The sequence below is a fragment of the Aythya fuligula genome, chromosome 17 (assembly GCF_009819795.1).
Source record: "Aythya fuligula isolate bAytFul2 chromosome 17, bAytFul2.pri, whole genome shotgun sequence".
Taxonomy (NCBI): domain Eukaryota; kingdom Metazoa; phylum Chordata; class Aves; order Anseriformes; family Anatidae; genus Aythya; species Aythya fuligula.
In genome coordinates this window covers 8912023-8930175 of record NC_045575.1, presented here as the reverse complement: position 1 = coordinate 8930175, position 18153 = coordinate 8912023, and the positions used below count along the sequence as shown (strand labels likewise).

Sequence of the window (18153 nt, the reverse complement as noted above, 5' to 3'; positions counted from 1 at the left end):
TCAACTTTAAATTCATAATCGCCAACCTGTAAGTTGTATTCCTTCTACACTTAAACACCTGCTGCATCACTTGAACTATACAAAACAAACTTACAGTATACAATAATACAATAGACCAGTCCATCCACTGTTATCTATATTCAACAGCTGTTTTGTGTACTTCATAACCACTGAATATGCTACTGGAGTGCAGCTCTGAGGAAGGGGTATTCATGGCCCCCCGTTCTGACTTAATTCCTAATAGCATCCGTGTGGCTTTGTTCACAAAGAAAAGCATGCAACTGCAACAACCTTGCTGGTGCTTTCGTCAGTGCTTCTATTTCTGCCCCACAATGCAGCACTAAGCTTCTGGAAATGTTAAAAGCATCTGTCTGCAGCACTGCTTCTGGAGCCAGAAGGAGCCCTTCGAAAGCACTGGTCCTACTGTGGTTATAATACATTGTGTGAAGGGAAATACAAAGACCCAAAGTGGTCTTGCTTTATAATACACTCATCTTCAAACAGCTAGGACATGTCTGGGACATTACTTAGCTGTAGCAGAACTACATTAAATGGTTGTTAATAAAAGAATTAAAATGCATGTCTCCTCCCTACATTAAGCATTTGGGTAGACCATAAAAACTGGAAAGGAGAAGTAAACAGACAAACAATGCAACATATTAAAAAGCTTATTTAAAAATTTATCTCCTCTGAATTCATCCTCTCTATATATCCCTGTACAAGGTACTGAATAAATGTTGTGATTTCATATTAAAGTATTCCTCAATGAATATAATTCTAGTAAGGAATAAAAATTTGGAATCCTTAGTGTAAATTAAAACAAACAAACAAAGACACTTTAAAATTACTTTACTTAACACAGTTTTGAACTCTACTATTTAAAATTTTGTTCCAGGAAATTAAATTGACAACATGGAAATAACTTGCAATTTGTAGTAAATCTAGCATCCATTAGTATCTTTTCATTTATTACGTAACATTTGAGTGTAACGAGATGGTCTCTCACTCTCTGATTATATTGGGTGTAAAATAAGTCTGGACTGCTTCAGTGAGCTTTTTTGCATACATTTCATATCTACCGGTCATCTGGAAAAGAAAATCAAAGCTTCAGTTCTGTTAGCAATTAAAGTATTTCAGTAGAAAATAGCGATATCCACCATTTTGTTGTTTTTGAAGGCTAATTATTTAACTTTCCATACAGTAAAATGATAATCCACCCAGTATGGAAGCCCTCCAGTGCCTTTCCAGAAATTATTACATTTCCATAAAAGAATTTGCTTTGTGTTGCCTAGAACTAGACTTCTAACTGAAAAAGAGTGAAGTATGCTTCCACTCTAAGAAGTCAAAGTTTAAAGTAAAGACCTTTCTGCTTCACAGCTGTCCTTCATGTTTGCTCACTAATTACTTAAGGCTATTTTTGATTTCCTGGATAGCTGAAGGCTGAATGTGTTGCTTTCTTACTTATCAACAAAATTCTCTTGTAAGTCAATTATGTCAATGATAGAAAAGGAGTGTACCTGGAAGGACGTCTTCATATTATATCCTTGACAACTGATGAACCCTGCTGCCAGCAGTAAGTTTGTGTATGTGTCACTGAGGGTATTTGGGTTACGCTCACTTTATCCATTAACAGCACAAACAATTCTCATTGCTTTGGGTGAAACAGTAAGCTAGGACGCTGAAATACAGCGCTTTACGCTCTGCTATCCTCTTCCCAAGTGCACAGTCAGCAATATTCTGGAAGGTGAACTGCCTCTTTCTTGCCAGCATGTTAATGAGGACAATCTGTTTAACTGTTTTGCTGCTGATAAATTTTGCAAAGGTATTCTACTAATGCCCATTTCAGGTGCTGTTGGATGCATATAGCACATACTGGAGCAAGCTAAATAGATTCCTACTTGCTACCGAGGGTTTTCTGCAGTGGATAAATGATGGACTTCCTCATTCCCCTCACATCAAGGAACTACTTCGGTCTTGGCCAGATACAAGAGGAAAAAGAATCAGGCATCCTTTGTCATATAAACAAAAGTCACAGCTGTGCCTTATGCGCCAAAAGACCAACAATAGCAATCTACACCATCAACAGAAAACTGTAAAGTGCTGAAAGCACAACCATTGAATACAATGAGACATACACAATTCTGTTCAAAACAGCTAAAGGTCAGTGTTTTGCTTTTACTGCTTTTTTCCTCCCAATCGATACAATTACTTTTGTTTGGATGCCTGTACTAAGCTGTTACAAGAAATGCTCCTTGTGCTTCCTGAATCACTACATCTCTGTTCTGCAAAAAGGGCCTCGGATTTCTGTGGTAAAGCAGAGCGAAATAAATGCCTGCCTGACTCAAAAGACTTGGGATCTCTCAGCAGAATTTAAGTACACTATGTCAACCACCATGTGCCTACCACAAACACCTGCAAAATAACAAATGCAACTCTGTACAGAAAAGGACAAAATTTTTTTTTTTGTTTTCAATGCCTATATACAGAATAGCAAATAAACAAATTTAACAAATAAATTCTGCTCCAGCTAAGAAATTACTGCATTAATTAAAAACTCAACACTGCTTACAAACAATTATTTATTTTTAAATACTAGTAATAACACTGAAAAATCTACATATACTGTGATAGCTCCCAGCTGGGAACTATTTTGTTAGGATTCAAATCATGCCAATTCTAAGGGCAAGCAGGAAAGAATTCTGATCTCTACCAGTATTGAGGACAAGAATGAAAGACTTGCCTCTGCAGAAGGGAGCAAGACGTTCTTCATCAAAACGTATTTTAGAAGTTGCCCTCTCTTTTCTTCTTTTGCTTTGCCATTTTTGTTGTACCAACATTTTTTTTTTGTGGGACCTATTGTAAAATTGCAGACTAAAAGAAGAAACTAGAGGGCGTGTTTTTGTTGTTGTTGTTTGTTTGTTTTTTTAATTTTTTCAAATCTGGTCACTCCACTAAACCAGTATACAATATAGCCACCCTCCACTCACCCCCCAGTAGTACTGGAATAATTGAAGAGTTATCAAACTGCAGTACCAAGGTGGCAACTGATTAAACGGGCACTACTGTTGGAGAAACTACACCAAATTACACGCTCGGGACAGATGATCCAAATTAGCTTTGGCTGAGAATTCAAAAGTAATAACAATAGCAATGCTTGAACTTTGAATAGTTTGAATTACTTGAATAGCAATGCAGACCCATAAGAATATAAAGAGCTACCATACTACGTCAGATCAAAGGCCCATCTTAGCTCAGTTGCAAATGTTTAGGTACATTGCATAAAAAAACCACACACCCCCTAGTAGTCCTCAGAACTTCTGGCAATGAGCACGTAAGGACCAAAGGTTACGTTTTTCATTTAAAATCTTTTGTCCTAGTTTCCCTGAATTCATCTGTTCCCTTTCTGAATCCATTTATGCCTTTGGCCTCCAGAACATCCTGTTAAATTAGGTCCACAACTTAAGCTTTGGATTGTTGAAGAAAGGTTGCCTTTTAACTGTTTTAACATTATATGACTGTTATGAAAGCTTGTTTGTTCTAATCTCATACATAACCTGTTCTTAGAAACAGGCTGTTTCTGTATAATCAGGCTTACCTTAAAATTCCATTTGTCACTGACTTGCCTGCAAAGATTTAGATCCATCTCTACCACAAGAAGTCCATCACAAATTCGAGAGAGTCCTGGGGTCCTACTGCCATCTGGTGCAGCTACATAACTTGAGCCATAAAAATGGCCCAAGTCATGGTGTGCTTAAAGAAATTTTGCAAACAGCATTACATGCTTTTTAAAATAATTACACAACTTACATGCAGCTTCCCATAATACTTAGTTCAATTTCTTGTGGTTGCTCACTCAATGTGCTTTAAGCAAGATATCATTCTGAGGAGTCACAGCACAACACTAAGATAACTGCCAGTTTGACCATTAGTTACCTTTCATGCACTGCACAGCTTTCACATGTATCAAACAAAGACAAAAAAAACACACTGTGTTGGCTTTTAAATAATGCATTATTATGCTTTCCCATTACTAAGCCTCTGCACTAAAGTGAAGGACTAAATAAATAAAAAATGAAAGCAGGGATTTAATTGAATGCTAATTGTCAAATCATACATTTCCAAAACAGATGGAGATGCACACATTCAATTCTCAATACAAGATCAGAGGTGACAGTGCAGAGATGTGAGGCAAGAAGAAATCATACATCTTATTGCACAACTCCAAATTGTGCCAGCAATCAGCCGCAAATGCTGATGTATTAAGTAATGGATACCACTGGCTTTGTTGATGCAGCTGTTACCAGCACCTAACTTCAAACCCAGTTAAAAAAAAAGGCCTCAGGCCCACACCAGATTAAGCCAGAAAGTCACAGTTATCACAGGACAAATTCCAGTATTCCAACATATAAGTGAAGTACACACAAACAAATCTTGTGCTCTTCTTTGAATTGCTTAATAATAAGTTGTCAAAGGGCAGACCATGCACTTAACTTTCAGAATCCACCTTTTCATTCAGGTGTATGAAGAATACCGGTAATGTCAGACACTGTCTTCTTTTTCTAATTTAAAATTATAATTGTTATTTGTTGGTTTTTTTTTGTTTGTTTGTTTTTTTTTTGCCAGCAATATTCTCAACCAGTCCTTACTAGACAGTCATGAAAAAAAACAATATAATAGCCAGGAAAATTTTTCCATGGAAAACCCTGCTACAGACCTAAATTTTTCACTAGTCGTGACTCAGATATTGCCGTTGTCTTTTTCACAGAATTCCAAGCTTTTTTTAACCTCCAGAATATCTATAAAACAGGGTGAAAATGTTTTGGCTGGTGATGCAGGCTAGTGCTATTAACGTTAATAATCATAAACCTATAAAGAAAATGGGATGCATGCACTGACAACCTAGATTAATTTGTGGGATTCCTATTTTCCAGTCCTACAGTACCTCCCCGATTCCAAAGCTCTTAGCCTTCTGCAAGTAAGTAGAAATCTTAGGTAAGAACTTCTGGTGACCACATACCATGGTAGCACCACATCTAACAGGAAGTGCTTCTCTACAACTTACAAAACTGCAGTCTTAGGTATGGCAGTCACTAGCCACCACAGCTGTCCTGGGATAGACACTTGTATGAGAGCTATCATTTCTTCCTACTTTACAGAAAACAAATTATTAGCAATTGCTGAAGGAGATTTCTGAACGTACCTTTTCCACCATCCCCTGAAGTAAAGGCATTTTTGTAGTATTCCTGTGAAACAGAAGGAATCCATAGGTGGCAGTATAATTCCATTTCATTCAAGAAATCCTTGCTAGTCTAGTATGGGAGTCTATATACACATATTAAGACTTCTCTGTCTGTCTAAAAAGAGTCATCAGAGTGGTCTAATTTCGATGATGGGTAGGCTGGAAAACAATGTTTTTGTATCACTGTCTGTTGTTCACCCACTTTGGGGAACATGCCTTATCACAACTCTTAAAGAAGAGTGCATTTAACTAGTCACATTTTTGCAGATCACAAAAGAATCCAAACGTATTCATATAACAGCAAGAACAGGTATGGATATTTGCAAAGAAAAAAATAAAATAAAAAATACAGAAGAATACATATTTAGGATATTGGACAAATCTGAAAGCAAGAGTGACCTCTGGTGTGCAGTATTCACTCTGATTATAGAACTTCAGTGTCCAGGAAGAGGTAGTACCTGGATACCAACAACAAGTTGTGTACCACTCCTTTGACAATGTTTCATTTTCAGTCCTTCTGGCAAAAAGAGTACTAGTTTTGCCACAGAAACTAAGGTAATTAGCAAAAGGGGTGGGTGCTTATTGCAAAGAAGGAAATTCAAGAATAGGAAACAGCTGCAACAAAAAGTAGGCTGCCAGCAACAATGCAGCTCTCAATCACTGTATTCAATCTTCATCTTCAAATCATATTGAAAACACTAAGAGAAGGTGCTTTACACATTAGAGGAATATATGTGTTCTAGTGCTGCTCATTACCTTGAATTAACTCATGCTATGATACCTAAATTAAGAAATGAAGTAAAGTGAAAATACCTACCGTTCCCACTCTGTTGATGGGACACGTGAAGCAGTGATTAGCTATGGCAGCATTTCTTGCTTCAATTGGCCACAGTGACTCGCTGCAATACACAACAGAGAAGCAGGTATTCAGTTTGTCTACTTCAGAGCTAAATTTATATTATGACTATGGAGCACTGCACATTTGCTGTCAAGGAAGCCAAAGTTATGACCCTGATCATACAATCAAAATCTCCTCACAGATACAGGCAAGTATCATAATTGCTTTCTACTCAAACACAGGTATAACAATTTTATCTGATAACCTGGTGAATATGAATTTGTTTCATCAAAGGAAAAAAAAAAAAAAAAGTCTCAGGATTTTCAAAGCAATTAAAATGTTTTACTACACAAATCCATGGAATGAGTTTACCTATGTGCTTCCAACATTCCCTTCAAAACATCATCTGTAGCGATGCACAAGTTGCCTTCTTTTTTTTTTTTTTTCCAAAACGATCAAGTAGCAGCTTTTGCAGCAGCAAATAAAAAAGTTATTATATAATAGTAATAATAATTAAAAAAAAAAATCCAATTCCACCAAAATGCTCCATTTCTGTTATTTCAACTACAGTTTTCATATCAATTTCCAGTAAGTCATTCCACGGTGGGTTGATAAGAAAGAATGTTTAACAAAAGCTTTCTGAAAACTTCCCAGTAACTATTACACCAGTCACCAAAATTTACATAAAACCAAGAACTGAGAAATGAGATATAGAACAATTCCTTCTCTTCTGCAAGCCACTTACGATCCAATAGGGATTTCAATTCTGACTGATGTTTTAAACTGAAACATTCCTGTTTTTATAAAATAATTTGATATACAGGTATCAAACTAGTTAATAGGAGGTCTGGAAGTACTCAAAGCTCCAAAACAAAGGTGATACATGCTGTCAGAAGAGTGTATAAAATGTATCTGCCAGATTCTGACCACCAAGACCAGGTTGCAAGTGCCTGGCTGTCATTAATCTTCCTGTCAGCCAGAAGAATCTTTAGAGATGGTCACTGGACTGATTGAGAGGACTTGGTTTATTGCTTTTTCTCAATTGGTTTAAGTCTGGCAGCCAGCTCTGCTAAGAAAAAGTGATTTTATTGAAAAGCTCCTGCAATTACAATTTACAGAAGAAAACAGACAGGAAGAAAAGGCTATAGCCAAGAAGCTACCCCCAGAGACAGTTTTCTACATAGGCCTCAAGAGTACTCTTCCTGCAATAAAAATTATGTGCTTAAAAACAATCAAGTGAAAGCCAATAATTAGGAGAGCCTGAAGCATCCAGAGTACCAATCAAGTGCTGTATGACGACAGGGTAATTTCTATTTGCTCTCCTCTTAATGGGATGTAAGTGGACAAACATCACAAACATCATTCTAGCAGTGATATAAATGCCCCAAAAGCATTGTGCATTCATTGAACTCTTTTCAAATAACATTTTGAAATGTTACACAACCTAAATAAGATCCAGTCCTTTACATTAAAAATTGTTAAAGGCAGTTTCAGTGACAGTATATTGAGTTCAGCCCACAGTTTCAGCTCTTCAGGTTTGTAAATACACAGTTCTCTGCATTAGAACTGGCTGTGGGTATGAAAATTGTATGCCTTCAATCTGTTTTTCACTATTTCTATCCTACTGTAAATGGTCTGTGCCCTCAGGTTTTTCTAGCTTGCCTGCAACAAATATTCTATGATTACTCTTGATACTTTTTTATAGAGACAGAAGAACTCCAAACTGAAATTAAATAGAAGATAGGGAGTTGGGGGAAGCCTTAAGTAAATGAAAATGTTAAAAAATATTTTTTTTGATAAAATACATGATCCTGTTAGCTTCCTAATAATCACATTTGGAGCTGGAAGCTCAAAGACAGTTAAGATAACGTAAAATACAGTTTTAACTCACAAAGGAAATGTCCTTGTTCCAAAGAACCCCCAATGCCAGACTTCCCTCCCCTCTACAAAGCTAACTGCTTATGCTGAAAATGGTGGCAACTATTAACGCTTATAACCCAGCTTAAACTAACACTGCTTCCCAAGTCACATACATGTAAACATCATACACTGCTAGACTTCTGTTATCTGGAGAAAAAAAAAAAAGAAGAAGAAAAAAAAAGAAAAAAGAAAAAAGAGGAGGAAGAGAGAAAAAAGCACACTTACTCTATCACTTGGTAAGCTGATTAAACTCTTTCTACAAGCTTTCTACCTAGAAAAAAGCTTCCCTCCGATAAATGTGGTATGCAGTTATTTTACATCACATTGTAATATTCCAGGCAATACACAGCCCATGTCAGATCATGCTATGGAAGCACGGTACATTCAAACGGTATTATATTCAAATGTGACCGATGCTGTCACGACACAAAATATTCAAAAGATCGAATCCACAAATTATTCATTATGAGCTAACTAAGAATTGTATTTTCTTAGCTGAGTTACTTTTTTCTTTCAGGAAATCAAGTCAGTAGGGTGCAAGTAATATAAATCTATAGTTATTCTCGAGGGAAACAGCTTATGCTGATTTAGCCTGGTTCAGGAGGCCTGATATTCACAAAATTGCCAATAGTAAATTTAATTAAAAAAACAACTTATCTGAGAAAAGGGTTTCTCAGGCTGTTTCTGAAGACTACCAGTTGATACCATACTTATGGGCTCCTAGGTGGCGGGTGCATAATAACCTGGCAAGCTAAACTTGAGCTTAAATTCCTACAGCCTACCATAAAACAAAAATATTACGTTGACAATCTAAATAAACTTATTAGCTTTCAGAAGACCAGTGGGACACTGGTTAACTGTGTCTCAGAGATCAAACACCCACAGATGTGCAACTGAAATTCTCAAAGAGATTCAGTGACTGTGAACAGACTGGTAGCCCAGAACTGCAGAGGGAGAAGAATGCACGTTCCTCCATGAAGGCAGAACAAGGAGGTGATGACCCAGGTTCCAAGACCTCAGCAAGGTGCCCCTGAAGCCTCAGTGAGGAGCTCAGAGGTTCAGTTAATGGGGAAGCTGCAACAACCTACAGCAGTTTGTATTTCACCTGAGTGTTCCAATAGTGGCTGAAGGGTTAAAGATGATCTCTGCTCCGTTCATGCTGTACATGAGCCAGTTCAGAGGGTGATGGCGCCCATAGCAGATGTTCACAGCAATTGTTCCAAACTGTGTCTGAAACACTGGGTGCCCTGTATTTCCTTCCATATAGTATGTAGACTAGGAAAAAACAAACAAAATTTTAAAAATAAATAAATCAAAATCAAAACCAAAGGCAGACCTCTTAAAAAAAAAAAAAAAAAAAAAAAAAGACATTCAACATTGCTTTGACACCTTATTTCTAATTACCAACTTCAAGTCATGAGACCGTAAGCAATGACAGCACTTTTCATTTAGTACACTGCTCTGGTGTAATGAGTATTTGGAAAAAAAGAGGCTCTAAGAGAGTTCTACTGAGATAGAATTCAAGTCCCTTTCTGCTTCCCTTCATTCACACTACACCCCAAACACTGTGACTTTCACATAAACACTTCTAGTCACACTAGCAACTTCTACAGAAGCTTAAAATCAATCCACAAGTTGCCAAACTTTAGTCACATCTCTAGTAATTTCACCACATAAGAAAATTCTCCTGCATCATCACAATCCTTTGAAGTCCTATGGAAGACAGAGAAGATAAACTGTGTTTAAAGAACAAGGAATTCCCTTACTTTCATCTGTTATGCAATGACACGCAGTAATTGTATAAATACTCTTGGTCATATCAATGTATAACTAAGATTGGTTATTTATATTGCCTATATGCCAATTGCTCTAAACTAACAGAAGGTTTGAAAGAACCACCAGGAAAATCACAGGATAAATCCACAGAACACTCCTTTAAGACACTGGAGCCAATTGTTGGCTTAAAAGATCTCATTTACCATATGCTGTGAACTTCCATCTTATCATATCAAACATTCCTATACAGTTAGGAATGCACTGGTTCCTGTAAAAGGCACTAGTGAAGAGGACAGGACACTTAACAGCTATCGAGAGAGACAAACACGCACAGAGATACCCTACTAGAAATCTACAGAAATAGTTCTTCCCAGACACAAGAAAAGGGTATGTGTGGAGTTACTGATGGTTGCCTGTTTAGTGTGCAGTGGTAGTCAGAAGCCCAAGAAAATCTCAGGCATCTGCAATGTAACAAAACATAATTTTACATTTTTTTTTTTTTTTTTAAGAAGAATTCTGCGTGCCCACAGCTTGACTACTATGGACAATTCTAGTCTCTCCGTCTCAATGAGGATATACCAGAGATGGAATAAACTAAGGCAACTAAAACAATGAAGGGGATAGAGCAGCTGCTTTGTGAAGAACTAAAAAGGCTGTCTCTCTAATCTGCAGACAGAAGGCTGAGGGTGATTATGAATGAGATTTACAACATCAAAAAAGCAGTGGATAAGATGAATACAGAAATCCCAGAGGAACAGCAGTAGTCACTGAAATTACAATCCTCTATCAGTTTTAAACCAAAGTATTTTTTTAAGCAGCAGGCAGTGCACTTCTGGAATTTGCTTCTACCAGAGTCTGCAAAGCAGATCGTGTCACCAGGTTTAGAAAGGATTAGGTAAAGTCATTGATAAAAAAATCCACAAACAGATAAGAAACAAAATGGAGAGGAACATGCAATTTAACATCCCTCGTGCAATGTCTGCGGGTACTGATGGAGTGCAAACACTGCAGAGTGGCCAGAGTTACCCCTAACAGCATCCCTTCGTGGTGGCTTCAGAGACAGAAGAGCACTGGACACAATTCACTAGTCTGCCCCAATGGGGTGTGGCTTTTACCATATAAGATAGGTGTGCTATAAAACAATTCTATTTTTATTGAATCTGTCTGTCCGTTCTATCAGCTACTGCCCTTGGTGTTGAAAGGAAACTAAATCACGTCTGGCCTCACGTAAGCACAGCTACTGCTAGGGAAAAAAGCAGGGCCTCACCTAGATGTAGGAGAAGGGCATGATGGAAGTGACAGACACAGCTTTGAAGGGGTTGTGTTCTGAAATCAAGAAGGGCTAGAGGTTCAATCTGCCCAGTAAATGTGACAATCTCTTGTTTCTTATTTATTATGAGGTCTCATGAATTCACACAAACCCTTGGGCACAGATTTTATCTCCTTTCATGTCTGCAGGGAGCATACCATGTGGTAGGCACTCACATAACCCTTTTTCAAAACAATTCTGCTGATTTAAGACATTTTCATTTTTTCTCAGTTTTCTTTTATTACAATAGAAGAAAAACAAGAATGCAATTGCTTTGGGGAATACATCCATTCATATTCTTTATTCCCCACCAGAGGTCACAATCATCTCCACAGCAACAAATTGTGAAGCCTCAAGAAGGATTGATTTTTGTTTATTTATATGCCCTCCCACACACAGTCGAATAGGTTATAGACCAATCTCTCTCCCCTTTCCATTTAGTTCTTACTGATTCATCAAGGATGATTTTAACAAGGCTCCAAGAAAATAATTTCAAATTCAACCCTTCCTTGGGGGTTACTTTGTTGATAAAGGAAAAAAAATTAAAATAAGAGATAAGCATAATCCTCCCTCTTAGAGGAAATTTAGAAGTAGCCAAGACTATCAGAACTGCTCAGCTCAAAAGAAAATGGACTTTAATGCTTTTCTAACCAGACTAGCTAAAAAGTGAGATCAGTTTTAAGTAAATACTACTTGCTTGTTGTAACAAGATAGATACAAAAAGAGACGTCAAGTCATTACAATGCACCAGCAATATAACAGATTGCTTTGTGATAATTCTGTAGGTTAGGATTACAGGAACTAACTCATTTTGGGAATTATGCAAAGTCCTCAATTAAACTATATTTATACTTCAACACGGAAAAGAAAATATATTTTCTGATTTTTAGGTACCTTTTGTTACAGCTTCATAGCTGGAAACAAGAATATTTTTGGAATCTGTTGATACTCCACAAAATTGCTGTCTAGTTACTGTTTTGCTAGCTAAAAGACAGCTCTGATAAAAACAATATCAAAAATCAAAGTAATTGTTAAAGACTGAGGTCAACACTGGTGACTGACAGACCGATGCCAGAAATCCATTGTGTGGAAACCTATTAATGCCCTCCCTCTGAAGAAACCCAAACCAGTCTGATCAGGTCTAGGGGACCAGGTCAACTTCCAGAGGTCTCTGAACACAGTTTCAAGACAAAGATACATACATATTTTTAACACTAATAAAAAGTCAGTCTTGATGCTGAAGCCTCAGTTTAGTGACTGGACATTCAGACAAGGAACAACAGCAACTGTAAGCATACAGGTAACAGCAGTTAGAAGAAATTGCACTGTTAACTACTCACTTTAGCTGTCAAGGAGAGATTAAGTTAGGTAAGACAATGTATTTTAAGCCTTCAGTTAATTTTTAATTCTGATCTTTCTTCTTGTGATAATTCTACGGATGGATAAACACATTTCAGATCAACCTGTTTTCTTTTGCCTTGACTACCAGTTCAGTTTTTGAAGCTGATTCTAGAGGAAGGCCTAAAAACTAGTGTGGGCTTCAGTGGAAGTAACGTGGTTAATAAAGAGAAGATACCTTAAACCAACAATTCAGTCAAAAGTATAATGGATGAAGGGATTCTACTGAAAGAAACATAAGCAAAAGAACTGTCATTTTCAAGACAATCTCATGGGGAAACACAGATCAAGAGCACAAACAATACTCATACATGAACCATGAAAAAGACGCTCTCCAAATTAAAGTTCAACGTGGCAAAAACTGAGCCAACGTGCACAACTAACATAACTAAGCTGTGACTTACAGAAATTTATTTTAAAAAGATCCTTGACTCTTTTGTAGTTTCTAAGAGGCATGGAAGCATTTATGACAAAAGATTGTGCTTTAAAAGAGTCATCACACTCTGCTCTTGATAAATAAACTTTGTATAATTTTACCTGAGAAAAAACTATTTGATGCTTAGTGAGCCACATTTTCTAGAAACACATTACGTTTCCTGACAATACAACTCTGATACAATGCATGCTGACAAAAACAAGAGCTGCAAGGTAACACTAGCTTGACAATCACAATGCTGTATCTTACCTCGTTGAAGTCTCCAACCCTTGGAATGTGATTTTTCCTACTTTTGCCAAGGACAGCTCCAGAATTAGAAATGACCACTGCAACGTTCCACAGAGTTCCTCCGTGTATTTCATCTCGCTCCAGGATTGGAGATATCACAACCATATTGTATTTCTTTGCCAGCTATACAAATGAACACAAGCCCTCTATTATAGACAAGCCTATATAATTACTTTCTCTTTTTGTTCATAAAGAAGCATTAAAAGAAGTTTCCACCTTGCACGTTACTTTGACTCTTATTTAGTGCTAATGTTGTACCCACACTGGCATGCCATTATTGCCAGAGTTTCCTTCATCACAGATGGCTGCATCACAGAGAGCTTTCCACCTGAATACTGCAGCTGGAACCACAAGTACCAAGGGGCAGAGGCATCCTAACAGCAATGATCAGGCTACAGAGCTGAACCAAATCTATTCACAGGTATAACGTGAATAAAAACCAAGGAAAATTTCAAATAGTGTTATATGAAATGTTAATGTTAAATAACTCAAGTGTAATGTAGCATCTTCTGACTGCTAATTTACTAGCACATTGTCACCTTTCCTTCGAACTTCTTTATTTCTTCAGACTTCCGTAGTGTCACTGACTCCAGTGACACATACTTCCCCATGATATGCAGTCCACAGAAGTTTAGTAGTTCAGTGAATACCTGGGCAAATTTGACATCAAACTATCTTGGTTCTCTGAATTACTTTCAAAAGGAAATCACAAAGGTTTTTTTTTTTTTAAAAAAAAAAGTTGTCAGAAGACAAAAATAAAGTTTATCATATCTATGATCAACAGTATCTGGAAATAATAAAAGCCATGTAATAACTTATCTCATTGGGTCCAGAAAATAATATAATAATAATACGTCATTTCACAGGGAGATGTAGAAGATTTATGTGAAAGTGTTCTCTGTTCAGAAAAGGCTAGCTATTCATCTCCTCACACGTCATACAAACATTTAATGCTCCACTGTTCTAGGCAAGAAACACCTTTTAAATTGAAATTAAAAATATTTGGATGAGAAATAAACATAAAATTCAGGTATAGTTAAATAGGCAGTTTCATATACCTACCATGGTAATACGCAGCCTATAAATGCAAAACAGTTTAAATATTGAACACAGTTGTGGTTGTCCAATTCTACTTCATGTTATCATAGTTGTCAAAAAAGGTGAAAAATATTTTAGATTATTACAGCTTTCTCAGTGGTACTAAAATACATGAAGAAATCCATGCTAATCAGTGGTAGTTATGGATTGAGGGAGGGAGCTGGGAAGGGTTAGGGGAGTTGTTTGTTTATTTTACCTCTTGACAGAATTTTGTTGTTGGTCCATCCTCTGCTGACTCAGCAAATTCAGTCCAGGGAAGTTTCTCTCTTGTACAAAAAGCAAAGGGCATGGCTGGAAAGCACGAATGCAAGACAATTTACAAGAGCGTTCATGTCACTCAAGAAATACAGAGGTATTTCTGTTTCCACAAATACAGATAAAAATTAAACACAAATTATTCAACTGTATTCCTTGTTTACAGCAAAAAGCTACTTAAACGTATTTTCAGCAATGCTGAGGAGTTTTGGACTCACACAGACCAAAGCAGAAGAGGAAGAATGCACTTACTGAAGACACTCTTATGGGAACTGAAGATACAAAACAAACTCCAATTTCTTTCTGGGAACAACCTGCTTTCACAATTCAGGTCTTCATTTTGGCCCTCACCTCCAGATTCCATTTGGCTTTAAATATTCCATTTTAATTACAATTACATTTTTATTTAAGTATGTGTGTAGAGGAAGCAAAGTTTTAGGAGGGAAAAAAAAAAGAGGAAAGTATCACAAAGGGTGATGTGAAGAAGCATGCCTAAATATCACAATTGTAGCATATACCAGTCTTCTACATAACAGACTTCATGCAGATATTCTACATAGTTCTGCCATTTTTTTTTTTAATTATTTTTTCCCCTCTTTTTTTTTTTTTTCTTTTAGAAAGCAGATCAATGACAGTAAACTGTTATATTTTGGAAGATCTCTGCTGTTTGCTCACAAGACATATTTTCAGTACAGGTTACATGATAAAACAGGAAGAACTTGACAACCTAGAAGGAATCACAGAAAATACTCACTCCATGCCTCCTGGAAACAAACTATGTTGACCCCACACATTGCAGCTACTTCCACAATCTCCTCAATTCGTCTGTGCAGGGCAGCCACCTGATTGCAAGAAGCGTCATGCTATAAAAAAGTTGTGTTCTAACTCACTTGTAAATTAATAGCCTGGTTTTACAAACTTTGTTCACATTAAATTTATCTTGTTCTGTACTTAGTCCTGTTGCTTTCAGAGGAATAACTCAAGAAGTCATCATTCCCAAGCACTGGTAAGAGAATCAAGATCTAAGGAGTTGGGTAATGATTTTTTTAAAGCATTTAGATACTGAAAATAGAAAGAGACATCTACTAGAATTCTAATTCCATGGTATAACATTTAAATATATGGCACTTCATTGCTGATTGCCTAGTAAACAGCTAAACATTATCAGCAAAAAATGTATTTTTGTTGTCCACTGTAAACAACCTGCAGAACAATGCTACATAAACATGTACTCAAAGCCAAGTGCTCAGAATCTTAAAATAGGAGGTAAGGACAGTCTGTTACCCCAGTTATCTTCAAATCCTGCTGACACATGTGGATCTTGGACATTCTCTAGAAGTTATTAACTCCAAACTATTTTCTCAATCCCTATGTCCTAAAACCCAAGTAGATTATTACCAAGAAAACCAAAGCAATTATTAATTAGACAAAATGCATTGTTTCAAAGTACTCTTTTCTTTGAGCGTTCTAGTTACAGATAAGAATAAGCCTTGCACTTTGTATTGGTACTTTCAGGTGTCAATAAAAAATGGATGCAATGCAAGTCAACAGTGACCTGCATGCACTTATTTAGAGAAATGTTACCTATTTGTTTCTACAAGAAAATCATTAATAAAATTGGTATTCTCTTTCATAGCTGCTACAAAGAATCCACAAACTTGACCCACATATGAAATTAACTACTTGCTCCTATGACGTGTAGTCTTTCTAAAACAAATTACTTTATTGCTGTTCTATCCTATCAGCGTATAAAACTATTAACCCAGGAGATTTTACAAACAGTATTTTCTTCTTTCCTTTTTTTTTTTTTTTTTTAAACTACTTTAACTTCTCCATATCTGTGTCATCTCAGTGTTTTTGGGTCTAAGATGTTAAGAGCTGATGGTCACCATGTAATAACATCTGTTTTACTGCCATACAATGAATAATGCACACAGATTTATTAATCCATATTCGCTCCAGTAGATTTTCCCACAAGGGAAATTTTTCAGTTAAAACAAGAACTGCACATGTGGTTACCACAGGTAGCCGTCACCTTTGGTTTCAGGTAATTGACTTTTTTGTTTCATTTTAGAGGCAATAGCTTTTAATTTACAAAATCAGTGACTAAATATTTAGCTTTGGAAAACCTGCAAACAAGGCTGGGCAATTCACTAGGTAAATGTAACAAGAGAAATGGTTCCGAGAAACAATAAAACCACATGTGTCATTCACGTTTCTTACAGTATGTTGTATTAAGATAGCGACAGGTTCTATGCTGCCAGACAACCAGCAGGCATTTTAGGACAAAGTTGCATCACCAGCAGCTTGAGTGCTTATTTCCCAACCTGGTAAATGAGGAGGTTCATGCAAAGGGCCCAGATGCCGGTTTTTGTACCTGCACTGCCACGGCTGTGTCTGTGGGAAGAGGAATTTTATTCTGCACCAGTCCTACTCGAACGATACGTGGCCTTCTCAATTGCTCTGGAGCAGCATCAAATCCATAGCCCTGTAGCTCAAAATCTCTTTCCTGAGCTGCTGATAGAGCAGCATCTGGCAAATTCAGTTTTCTGGATTGAGCAAGAAACAAGAGACGTTTTAACGTGAGACACTCTCCTCTTCCACAACGCAATCGGCCAAAATGATCACAGATACCGTCTCCCCCTGCAGAGATGCCACCGTTTCAAGCTCCCATGCCCTGGTTCGCAGCTCTCAGATAAGGGCACAGCAGGGCAGTACCCAGGTCACTGACAATCCCACAGCTCTCCTCCCCAGCAGCAAACCCTCAGCCTCTTCCCCCAAAGCCGTGACTTCCTGACACCAGTCTCTCACCACAGAGCCCAAGGCCACCTGTCCCTTCCCAATTACACATGCCTTCCCACCACTGCCTCTTCCTTTGCGGCAGATCCCCGCTTTTCTGCCTCTCTCAGCCCCCTGTCCCCCCTCTCCCCTCATCTCTTCCACCCCTCTGCTTCCCAGCCTGGGGTTACCTCCACAGCCCCCCAGTTCTCCCACCTCAGTTTAACTCCACATCCTCCCAGTTACCTCACCACAGCCCAACCCCGCATCGCCTCAGTTCTCCCACCTCAGCCCAACACCCCCATCACCCCCGCCCTCCAACCACCACCACCACCACCCCGCTGCCGCCCCATCCCCCGTCAGGCCCCCGGCCCTACCTCGCCTCGCCGCCGTAGAGGATCCGCTTGACCTCGGCGAGGTCCGAGGCCGGGATGTACCGCTCCAGGCACGCCTCCACCGACGGCAGCTCCCCCGCCATGGCGCGGCGCGAGGCGACGCCCGGGGCCGTTGGGCACGGGGACTTCAGCCCCGGCGGCCCCGCCCCTTTCTCCTCAGCGGAGATGGCGGCCGGGCAGCCCCCGCCATGGCCCCTGAGGGAGCCTCGGTGCCCCTGGGTGTGGGAGGACTCAGGGAGTCCCGGTGTTTCTCCCCCCGGGGCTTACCCCGAGACCCCCTGAAGGGTTAAAAGAGGTTCGGATAGGGTCGTGGCAGGTCACTTGCCGTTTCTGGAGCAGCTGTGATCTAAATAAATGAGGGTCTAGATAAATAAGTGATCTAAAAGCAGAACACCTCGAGGATCTTTTTATGGCAATGCCATT

At 38.3% G+C, this 18153-nt stretch overlaps 1 protein-coding gene across 1 annotated transcript; it reads right to left on the bottom strand.

The window, feature by feature from the left end:
- Nucleotides 1–864: 864 nt before the first annotated feature.
- Nucleotides 865–17870, bottom strand: UPB1 (beta-ureidopropionase 1). The gene is made up of 10 exons (XM_032198861.1): nucleotides 17713–17870; nucleotides 16935–17106; nucleotides 15312–15399; nucleotides 14499–14593; nucleotides 13166–13327; nucleotides 9103–9272; nucleotides 6057–6138; nucleotides 5201–5243; nucleotides 3596–3750; nucleotides 865–1086 (listed from the first exon to the last, which is right to left on the bottom strand). The coding sequence occupies exons 1-10, from the start codon at nucleotides 17811–17813 to the stop codon at nucleotides 1003–1005; spliced, it is 1152 nt and encodes a 383-aa protein (XP_032054752.1). The 5' UTR covers nucleotides 17814–17870; the 3' UTR covers nucleotides 865–1002.
- Nucleotides 17871–18153: the final 283 nt, after the last annotated feature.

Bases quoted from the DNA above. Each gene is read 5' to 3' on its own strand.
- UPB1 (XM_032198861.1), bottom strand. From the start codon at position 17,813: ATGGCGGGGGAGCTGCCGTCGGTGGAGGCGTGCCTGGAGCGGTACATC. The intron at 17,107-17,712 runs GTAGGGCCGGGG...TGCTCAATCCAG, and splicing joins CTCTACGGCGGCGAGGCGAG to AAAACTGAATTTGCCAGATG. The intron at 5,244-6,056 runs GTAGGTATTTTC...TCTGTTTCACAG, and splicing joins CCATCAACAGAGTGGGAACG to GAATACTACAAAAATGCCTT.